Genomic DNA, 10,404 nt, shown 5'->3' on the forward strand with positions numbered 1-10,404 from the left:
ACAGCTACGACAAGAAAATACACCGGTGGGTAATGCAATACTGCTTTTTTAATATAAAACTATTAACAAAAGTACGTTTTTGGTGAATTTTGGTTGGGGGAAAAAGTAATTAGAAACTGGGTTTTTGTAAATGTACAACTACCAACAAAAAGTGTGTATTTTGGTATTAAAATAATTCACTTAGCCTACTGTAGTTGACAAATTAGTTATATCGGTATATTCTTTTCTTTTCTTCTTTTCTTTTTAGTTTTATTTGAATATATAATAAAGAAATAGTATATTATTATTTATTTTTAGTCTTTAATTATTTGTATTTATTTTACCTAGCTCACTGCCTTTGTATTTTGATTTATGTCAAGTGGCTGCTGTATCATTTAAATTTCCCTTTGGGATTATCTATCTATCTATCTATCTATCTATCTATCTATCCATACATACATAAACCCACCCACCTATCTTATTAAATATATTAAACATTTGGATGATTGTTACTGCTGCATAGGCAGATTTTAATGTCACACCTACTGAATGCTAAATCTTCCTTATTATATATTTTGTGAATACAATTTGAATATCCAAACTAGCAAATATAACTGTCAAATAAATATATGATATAATAGTAAACTGATAAAATATTTCACTATGAAATGTGGTGCAATTACAAAATAACCCTTGAAAGTTTACTTTTGTACAATACTTATATATATAAATATACATAAATAAAATGCATAAATATACTTTATTTTACATCAATGATGTTGGTAAACTATATGTGAGTGAATAGATGAGTGACAATTTCACATGGACGATGACACGATTACATTTATTTCATATAATATACCATTATCTTTTTCAACACATTTGAAATGCATGAAAGCAAACACGTCAGAATAAGCAACAGAAATTCCACCTCTCTCTCTGCTAAAAGCTAACAAAATCCATATCAGTAAAAACTTACAGTATAAAGAGACCTCAGGATAAGCAAAGTGAGGGGATTTCAAATGAAGGTTGTATAAAGTGAAGTTTTGCATAGGCTTCCCTATGGGGGGCAAAGGCACAGTTATAAGATTTCCTAACTAAGTATAGCCTTACAGATACCAGACTGAATGTTACAAACTCAGTTCTCATGTGGAGTGAAGTGAATTTTTTGGGCTTGCTTTGTAAGGCTAAACTAAGACTAACTAAAAAGTAAAAAAATGCACTTAGCATTAATTCATTATAAACGGTCAGCCATTGTACTCCTTGCGTAAGAGTATATATATATAGTCTGTGCAGCAAAACAAAATTTTACAAACCTGAGGGAGATAATGGCAACAAGGCACAAGTCAAGCATGTTCTCATACATACAGTATATAACATACATAACATAAAGGTATCAAGGCTTTAGAGGTCCATACAAGCATTTGCATAAATGTAATAACTAAACACAATGTGTGCATTGCAGAATGGCTAAATAGTAGCAGTGTGACTCTACAGGAGGAACTGCGGCTAAATAAACAGCTATATGACCATTTCACTGGTGATTGTCAAAGGAAGTTCCACTATATTAACTATGACAACAACAGCAGTGCTACATTACTACTAGAAATAACAGTGATCCCTTGTTTTCAATAATTCACAATACAAATATAATTCAGTGATCTTAGAAAATAATAATATGGAATGTTTTCCCTCAATAACCTCATTATGAGCAGGAACAGAGGAAGCAGGGACAGGATGGACTGAGATCTTCAGGCACTTAAGAGAAGAAACGTACAGCAGGGGTAAACATTAGTGCAAAGTCATTTTCAAGGCAGAGGAATGATTCAGCATTCGATAATACAAAAAAAAAAAGAAAAAGAAAAAAGAAAAGAGTGGGAAAGAAGGAGAATGAAGGCAGAGACCGAGGCCACAGTGTGCTGTTCAGATAATTAGCTCCACGACACCGGAGCTGAAGTGCAAGCAGAGAGTGTGTCTGCAGAAGGTGCAGAGAGGCTGCAGATTCCAGTGCATGTTGGTCTTTGGTGTCTTGTATAATTAACGGATACATAGAAATTGCAGAAGGCTGAGATAAAGGACTTGAGTTTTTACGGTCTGCTTCTACTTGAGAAGGTAAACTGCTTGGAGGCTGTGAGACTTTGGTTCACGCCAATCAGAACTCTGACGTCAGGGAGGAAGGACTGACCTAGTTACCGATAATGTTACTGATTCAGGATGTAATCTAAAATACAAAAACAATCTTAGCTCGATACTCCCACTCTTAGACACTTAAGAAATATGGGCCCTGGTGAGCAGACGTTGCCATGACAGCAAAGTGCAGCTCTAAAGCTGAGTCCTGAGTCTATGGAGTGTATGTGCACGTGTGTGTTTTGGGGGGTGGGTGGATCCGTTCTACTGGTCAGAGCTGGTTAGGCGCACCAGCTGCAGGGGTTCCACATGTGAGATTTTCTGTCCTGGGTGTGACTTTTCATCAGGTGTCTCCATTGCACCCTTACTGTCACCGGAGGCCTGTTGCTCCCACAGACTCCCCAGCAGCTGAGCCGTTTTGAAGACTGAGGCGTGACCGGCGGGCTTCAGGGACTGCACCTTCGGGAGGTTGTGCAGGGTCCGCAGCATCTCACCGGACACGATGGGCAAATGCTGCTCCTGGATCAGACTGGTGCTTGAAGACCGCAGGACGGTGTCCCGTTGGCCCAAGAGTTTGGGAGCCGGCCTGGTCCGTTGGGGAGCCGGGGCTCGCACTGAGTTGAATGATATTTTCTTCTCTGGCGGGATGGATTGTTCTTCCTCCTCCGATTGGTCACTAGAAGATATCGTGCTGTCGTCAGAGTCGTCGCTCACATCTTCGTCGTTGCAGCTGTTGTTGTCGTGGTCTTCCTCTTTGGCGCCATCTCCATCTGTGATGTAAATCATGTCTTTGGGGAGTGAGGTGAACTGGTAGACTAGCCGCTGGCCTTCAACCTTATTCAGTATGCCTCTCTGGTAGTAGTACCTACATTAATACAAAGGTTCAGCATTAACAAAACAAACATCTTCCTCCTCCTAGTAAAGACACCAGCATGTTACAATGACATTTTGGAGCAGTCCTCTTTTTATACTGTACCTGAGTGCTCTTCCCATGGTCTCATAGTTCATGTCTGGCTTGTTCTTGTGTTTGCCCCACAGTCTGGCAACTGCTTTTGAGTTGACCAATTTGAAGATCCCTGCCTGGGCATTAGTCCATTTGATGTAGCGGGGGCAGACTTGTCTGTCCTGCAGCAACTCCATCAGGAACTGCCACAGGTACAGCGTGTTTCCTCCTGCACAAACACGGGAAACAAGATGGAAAAGGAAAAACAAAAGGGAACAAAATGAGTGAGTTTTGTACAAAAAAAAAAAAGAAAAGAAAAAGGAACCGATCCCGTTCTTACTGTGGCACTGGAGGAAATTGTTGTGTGTCAATACGAACCTTTGTTATATTTGTCCTTCTTCACTATGATGTCAGGTGTGGGAGACTCTGCTCTTCGATGTCGAGATTTTTTACCTGAGCAGTTGTGGAATAAAATAATTTACAAGATATTTTATAACATTGCACAGATCATTATTCACTTTCACATAAACTGATAAGCAATAAAGAGACTGACCTCTCTTTTTGGACTGCAGCTGTGCCGCAGGCCTCTTTGTGTGCAACGAGTGCCACTGTGGCTGGTCAACACCTCCCACGATCCCCCCTGACACAGTCACCTGAGTAACAGCAGTACTGATGCCATCATCCAGTGGCAAGAAGGTCTCGGCTGCAGGGGGGCATAAACAGACTTAATGAAAGAGAACAGCGCTGTGACCGCCACGTCTAAAAATAACATCTCGTGGTCAAACATGTCCTACATCAAAAAAGTAGAGCGGGTGAGGTTTTAGGCCATCTTTACTTTGTCAGTGTGCATGCGAGGAGTGTTAACTCAGGTGTGTCTGTTTGTGTGCTTACAGTAGTGTTGCTCCAGCGAGAGGGTGTCAGGGCAGTCCATGTTGAGGAGCGAGTCAGCAGCAACCAGTGTTTCCATGGTCTCTTCGTCTCCACTTTCACACGGCTCCACTACAGAGCACAGAAGGGAGTAGCATACAAAAACATTTTTTCAGCGAGTGGAGGAGGGTGGCATTTAGGAGGAAGAAAATTAAATGTGAGAAGCACTGGAGGATAGAGCTTAACTTAAAAAAAGGGTCGGTTCACCCATATTATGTTTTTAAAAAAAAGCCTTTTCTCAGTTCCCTTTGGTGATATCTCACTATGAATATTTCAGTTTTGGTTTTATTTTTAAATGGTTTTAAGATACTGTGCCTGTGAGAATTGTGTCGCAATCCTAATACAATGGAGACGATAGAAATATCATTTAAAATGCTCAGGGTATTGAAATATTACATTTAAAAGAATTAAACAGCCCCAAAAACAATGTCCCCAACACTCTGGATAATACACACAACACTTTGGAAGCCATCTTGCAGGCACTATTTCTTCAGTAGGAAGCAGTTCAACTGAAAACTGTTCACAGCAGGGTCAGTAAATAGACTTTTTTTTTTAAACAGTGGACAGTGTATCACATACTGGCTCACTGTCATAACTTACTGAGCTATCATAAATGTTATCAGTAACACCTGTGTTTTCCCCCACATGGACAGGTCAAAGCATCTGCTATACAAAAGGCCTGTTATCTGTAGTGGCTGTTCAGAGATGTTGCTGTTGAAATCTTTACATACCATTTACATATATTGTGTAGGGGCGGGAGTTGCAACGATTATATACAGTGAGATAACATTTTGCCGCTCAAGTCATACTGTGGTATTTATAGCTTTAACATCTCTAGTCCATTGTGGGCTGCTTTATGATCAAAATTGTATTTTTATATGATTTATCCACTAATATGATGAAGTCTCTTGATATATCTGGTATTTAATTTGCTGGAATAGCCAAGAACAGACTCTATGCTGTAACAATTAAGGTCCAACTAATACTGGATTTTTGGGGCCAATGCCAATACCGATATTGGGGAGTAAAATTATAATCAATATATCATCCAATAATCTAATATATACAGATCATACACATAAACACTTTTTTCAAATGTGGTTACCAAACACAAAAATATGCAATGAAGTTATATTTTAAAGTTTAAGAAACAGTAATTTCATACATATATATTAAACTTGAATTAAGAAAAGGAATTAAATATACATAAAATGCGGCCTATATATCTTTTAAAAAAAAGAGGCACATCTCAGATCTCACATCGCAGAAAATGTATTATATCACCATACATATTGATACTGGTAATCACATGTCTCATTTTCGAAGATTGAATCCATATTGTGTACTGTAGCCCCAGTTGTGAGAACCACAAATCAAATTAAATTGCCCTCCATTGCATTGAAGCAGAGGCAGACATTGCATAGACGGATATCTCACAACACTAACAAATAACGAAAATATCTTTATGTATACAACCACTAGCGGTATGGCGGGAAAAGTCGTTTTTGTTGCAATTTGTTTGAACTGACCCTTTAATGACCCTCAGAGGGCTGATAAATGAGCAGAGTGCATTCAGTGGATGAGCGAGCAGCCACCTTGATAGTTAGTCCCTTTGCTCTAAAACTTCACTCATTAAACTGCTGCACACATTTCTAAAACACTTGAGGCTCCACTGCTTTAAGATGCTACCTCCACACAAACACGTGCCTCTGTCACTCCTCCATCTGAATGTCTTTGAAGCAAACAAATGATCCAAAGTGAGTCCATTGTTTCCTGTGACGTGCACAAGCTGGGAGGTAATGAGCTAGTAAACATCTGCAAGCTAACAGCTGTCTGACGTGAGCTCAAACTCTTTCTGCCGCCGAAAAGAAGCAGCCTGTCAAAAACAAAAGGCCGTGTTTAAAGAAACACAGCGGGTAAGTGACCCCCCGACATGGCTTTAACAGTGAACAAAAGCTCCCAATTTGTCAGCGAGTGCCGCTTTGTTGCAGTTACCGTTAGCTAAGTTAACCGAGCCTCGCCATGCCCAACTTCAGCTGCTCCCTCCAACCCTGAATAACGACGGAAAAAAACACCCCCGTAAAGTGATATAACTTACTTCTCACTCCGAGCACTCGTGGGGAACAAGGTATAGCATGTGTGCTGTAGCTTGATTTGACCACGTCTACATCCTAATATGATTCATTAAGTGTCTTTCCCAGGGCTCGAACCAGGAATGTTTTGTTTCACTTCCTGATTTTTTTTTTTACAGAGGGTGGTCCATGTGTGAGCGGTGCCAGTGCGCATGTGCCTTCCCAAAGCTTTCTCTGGGTACCTTTTTCTAACTTGTAGGCTAATTTTGACAGATTTGAATGGCAGCCCCACTTCACAAAAGTGAGGCTGTTGATAAACTATGAGCATTGATGACTAGAGTGCATGTGAGATTCAAACATAAACTGTGACTGTCAAACAAAGGCCAGAGCGTGCACCTTTTAATGTGTGTGTGTGTGTGTGTGTGTGTGTTTGCCGTGTGTGTGCTGACCTTTGAACGGCTGCTGGTGAACATCCTCTATATGTGACTGTTCACACGCTAGACCTGAATATGACAGCAGGTGCGCATGGGGAATCTGCTCCACAATCACCGCAGGGTAATCTGAATCTAAGGGACCTCCAAACTGCAACACACACACAGAAACACATTTGATTAGATTGCGATACAATTTCTCATAAGGTTCCTCTGAAATGTGTCTTGCATCACAAGCTAACTCAGTTTGAACATACACACAAAAAGAAATCAGCTGCAAAATGAAACACTGCACGACATTTACTTACCCCTGTCAGGTTAATATGGTCACTGGCGAAGTCAAAGACGAGCTCTGACTGCTGCAGCATGGTTGAATATCCCAAACACACATACAACTTTTAACTGTATTACAACAGCATCACAGCTTTCCTCTGAATACTATTAACAACTGCGCAGGTTTGATGTGTGTTTTTGTGTCCCAGCAGATCCAGTTTTTGGTGCAAAGCCTCTGATGACAGTAGAGCGTCCCCTAGGATACGATGAAGCTGGCCCGTGTCTTTCCATGCAGCGTAACTCAACAGTGGAAGAGTGATGTGAGTATACAAATTGACCAGAGACACAGGGGCGTCACAGGAAACAGCGTTCGTTTGCTCTGCTTCAACTCTCGATGAGGAAGTGGGGGCTGCTAAACTGTCCTGTGGTCAGAGAGAAACAGAAGCAAAATGTGTGTGTGTGTGTGAGAAGGAGGGGGGTTGGGGGCAAATCGTACACTGAAAAAGACCACACCTGTGGTGTTGGTCAGGTGGTTAACAGTTTTTTAATAAAAAGTCCAACTAAAGAAATGTGGTCAGACACATGCTGATATGAGACGCAGCGAAACAAGACTGTTTGCTTCTCTCTTTCATAGATCTCACTCTTTTGCTCTTATCTTGCTTCTAAAAGAGGCTAAACCAGCAACAGGAAGGAAGCGTTTGCACTGCAATGTGTGCCTCGGCTGTGTGTGTACGTGCGTGTTTGTGTATGTGTGGTACGAGTAGAGGGGAGGCAGCTGGCGTTGAACTTGAAACATCATGTCTTTGCACAACGTTCAAGGTTTCAGGGCTGTTACGTGCACATTCCTTACAGCATGACTGTGAAGGGGACATTTCGAACAAAACTACAAAGCCGCCTCCTCTCCCATTACTCCCTGTTACTCACCCCTCCTCCTCACATGTTTTTCTTTGCCTCCTCTCATGTCCTCCGGCTGTCACATCACTGTTAATTCCTTAAAAATCGTTTCAGTCTTTCCTCTTACTTCCCTGCCCCGAGTCCCTCGTCCGTCCCCGCTCCTCTGTCCTCCACGTTTAACTAATTCTGAGGTTAAAGTTAACTGCTGAGTGGCGATAGTCTCTTCTGTTACTGTTGCACAGCGGCCTCCTACATACGAGAGTCAAATTTAAATACAGTTGGCACACCTGCACTTACCTTTAGCCCCTCTCTGCTGAAGATCACGCCAGCATTTAGGTTTTGTGTACACTAGATTTCATACTGTGAAAAAAAAAAATCGCTTCCAAGGCATTAATTCTAATCACTGAGCTCCAACATTTTAATCCCATTAATCCTCAGTTTGGTTGAAACAGCTTTAGTAGCCTCACAGTTCCTGAGTTTTTTATACCTCGGCTGCCAAAGAGAGAGAGAGAGAGCGAGAGAGAACGTGAGTGCGCTTCTTTGTCTGTGTGTGTGTGTCTGTGTGTGTGTGTGTGTGTGTGTGTGTGTGTGTGTGTGTGAGCGTGCGTGTGTGTGTGTGTCATAGAGGCACAACATGTTTGGGTCAGTTATCACACAGGAAGCACAGCTCAGTTAGGAGGCACCGTTTCCTGAGTTCCTGTGCCAAACCGCTGCCAACTTCTCTGCCAGCAATGGCCTTCTCATTTTCGACTTCCTCTGATGTTTGCAGTTGTTTGGCACTCGATGATTTAGGAAGGACACAAGTGAAATGGAGGCTGGTTTACTCCTCGAAGCCGTGTAAGATTTTCAATAAAAACACACATGGAGTGCAGTATGTAAATAATGATTATAGGAGAGATAAGAGCTAGTTGATTGATTTGTTTTCCGCTCATTGATTAATCAGATTTAATTTTGATGATTGACTAATAATTAAAATAAATTTCAAGCAAAAACTGACTTTAGTGAATATCTGCTGTTTGATTTTTAACACTACTGGCTGGTTAAAACAGGCAAATTGTGAGCTCTGAGTAGCTATTTTCACTATCTTCTTACATTTTATAGACCAAACAATAAATCACAAATTTTACTGGGATGAACTAAGAAGAAGTGTTTTCTTTTTCTTTTTTCATACACGTGCTGTGATTATCTTTTCAAGCTTGAGTGTGGGTTGAACGTAGTTAACTCACAGCTACTTTCCAACCTGAAAATCAGGCTCTGGCTGTACAGTATGGCAAGCTGCCATGTTTATTTTAGTATCAATGGAGGTGGCACAAAAGATGAAGAATGCAGCTTTTGTGTTTTGTGTGTGAAGTGAAAAGGATCCTAAAAGGTGGCTGCCGTTTAGATCTGTACTCCTCACATTTTTCTTTCCTGTGCCGACTGCCATTGTGCCTTGTGTATATTCTTTGTCAGCATGCCCTGCAGCCTGTCACTCCTATATAGAGGAGTCTCTAACAGTATAGAGCCTTTTGTTCATCAGTACTCTGGTCACATAGGTTTGTCTCTGTGGCCTCAGCACTGGGATCTGAGTCTGTGAAGTGGCTGCCAGGCCCCTAAGGACACTGATAAGCCCCCATAACATTCATTCCCCAGTTTGCATATGTGTGTGTGAGAGTCGGAGACCGAGATAGAAAGAGTGCGGGTGTGTGTGTGTTTGACAGAGTGGGGCAGCGAGTATGTGTGTGTGAACTAGGCCAGGCTGATAACAGTATGGCAAGTGAGGGAGCAGCTGATAAGCCCCTCTTGTTGCTTGGGGTAACCGGGCCTTGTTAAATGAACACAGTGAAATATGGTGTGCATGGAGAGGGGGACAGTGGGAGTCGGAGAATTGTTGAGTTGGTCACATCACCTCTGTTTTTACAATGTTCCTAGTGCGCAGATGTGTGTGTGTGTGTGTGTGTGTGTGTACGTGTGTGTGTGTGTGTACGTGTGTGTGTGCCATTTAACTGTCATTTAAAGTATATATTTTAAATAATCATACACAGGTATTTTTTGGGATTTAAAACAGACTTGACGCCTCAAACGGCCATGCTCACACACGCTCTCTGAAAAATACTTTCACTTTCCCTTCAGCACATGTCACGTAACATAGTCACGAGAAGAGCTCGTAGCCTTTCCTCTTGTCTTTTAAAAACAAAGTTTTGTCATTATTCAGAGTAGCAGGCCCGCTATATGAAATAAGAAGCAGAGGGCTTACCTTTTGTTTATATCTTGTGTTTGTATGTGGCAGAGCAGCAGCTGGCTGGAGGCTCCAAAAGAGAAACGGAAATTGTTCTCATCTCTTTTGGCAAACATACAACCTTCATCTGCTTACAGACCTGGGATCAGTTTTCTTTTTCCAAGGAAAGTACCACACAGACTTTAGATCAGTGTAGATCGTGTTGATTTTTTTCTTCCCTTCAGTCCTTGTCAGTTCTTGCTTCCTCCCCCCCCCCCTGCCGTAAGCTCTGATTGGTTACCTGTGTTGTGAGTCAAGGTAACCCATAGTGACCATTGTCACTGAGGAGCAAATGTAAACACGGGCGTATTTGCAATGTAAAACAGCAGAGAGCCAAGCAACTGATCTGTAAACAGCCGTGTGGTTTATATGAGGGTGGGTACAATGTGTATGTTTGATGATCTCACTAAATGTCATTTTAAATCATTCAGCTGTTCATTTTCAATATTGTTAACTTCTTTTACTTGCTTCGGACACATAAGACAAATGTAGACTGAAAAT

The 10,404-nt window shown here is 41.4% G+C and overlaps 1 protein-coding gene across 3 annotated transcripts; it reads right to left on the bottom strand.

Moving 5' to 3' along the window:
• Positions 1 to 804: 804 nt before the first annotated feature.
• Positions 805 to 10,098, bottom strand: LOC133990863 (ETS-related transcription factor Elf-1-like). Of its 3 annotated transcripts, XM_062429272.1 has the most exons (8): positions 9,883 to 10,098; positions 6,788 to 7,174; positions 6,498 to 6,630; positions 3,941 to 4,048; positions 3,603 to 3,752; positions 3,428 to 3,502; positions 3,083 to 3,278; positions 805 to 2,971 (listed from the first exon to the last, which is right to left on the bottom strand). In XM_062429272.1, exons 2-8 carry the CDS (start codon positions 6,845 to 6,847, stop codon positions 2,371 to 2,373), a joined length of 1,323 nt encoding a protein of 440 aa, XP_062285256.1. In that variant the 5' UTR covers positions 6,848 to 7,174; positions 9,883 to 10,098; the 3' UTR covers positions 805 to 2,370. The 3 variants fall into 3 exon arrangements, with proteins under 3 accessions (XP_062285256.1, XP_062285257.1, XP_062285258.1); XM_062429273.1 differs by lacking the exon at positions 9,883 to 10,098 and having other exon boundaries at positions 6,788 to 7,247; XM_062429274.1 differs by lacking the exons at positions 6,498 to 6,630; positions 6,788 to 7,174; positions 9,883 to 10,098 and adding an exon at positions 6,075 to 6,475.
• Positions 10,099 to 10,404: the final 306 nt, after the last annotated feature.

Source organism: Scomber scombrus, chromosome 11, assembly GCF_963691925.1.
Source record: "Scomber scombrus chromosome 11, fScoSco1.1, whole genome shotgun sequence".
NCBI classification, from domain to species: Eukaryota; Metazoa; Chordata; class Actinopteri; order Scombriformes; family Scombridae; genus Scomber; species Scomber scombrus.

Excerpts from the sequence above, each read along its gene's own strand:
- LOC133990863 (XM_062429272.1), bottom strand. The coding sequence starts at position 6,847 with ATGCTGCAGCAGTCAGAGCTCGTCTTTGACTTCGCCAGTGACCATATT. Across the intron at positions 4,049-6,497 it reads TCACCAGCAGCCGTTCAAAG|TGGAGCCGTGTGAAAGTGGA; the intron begins GTCAGCACACAC and ends TGTGCTCTGTAG. Across the intron at positions 3,753-3,940 it reads CTCGCTGGAGCAACACTACT|CCGAGACCTTCTTGCCACTG; the intron begins GTAAGCACACAA and ends GCCCCCCTGCAG.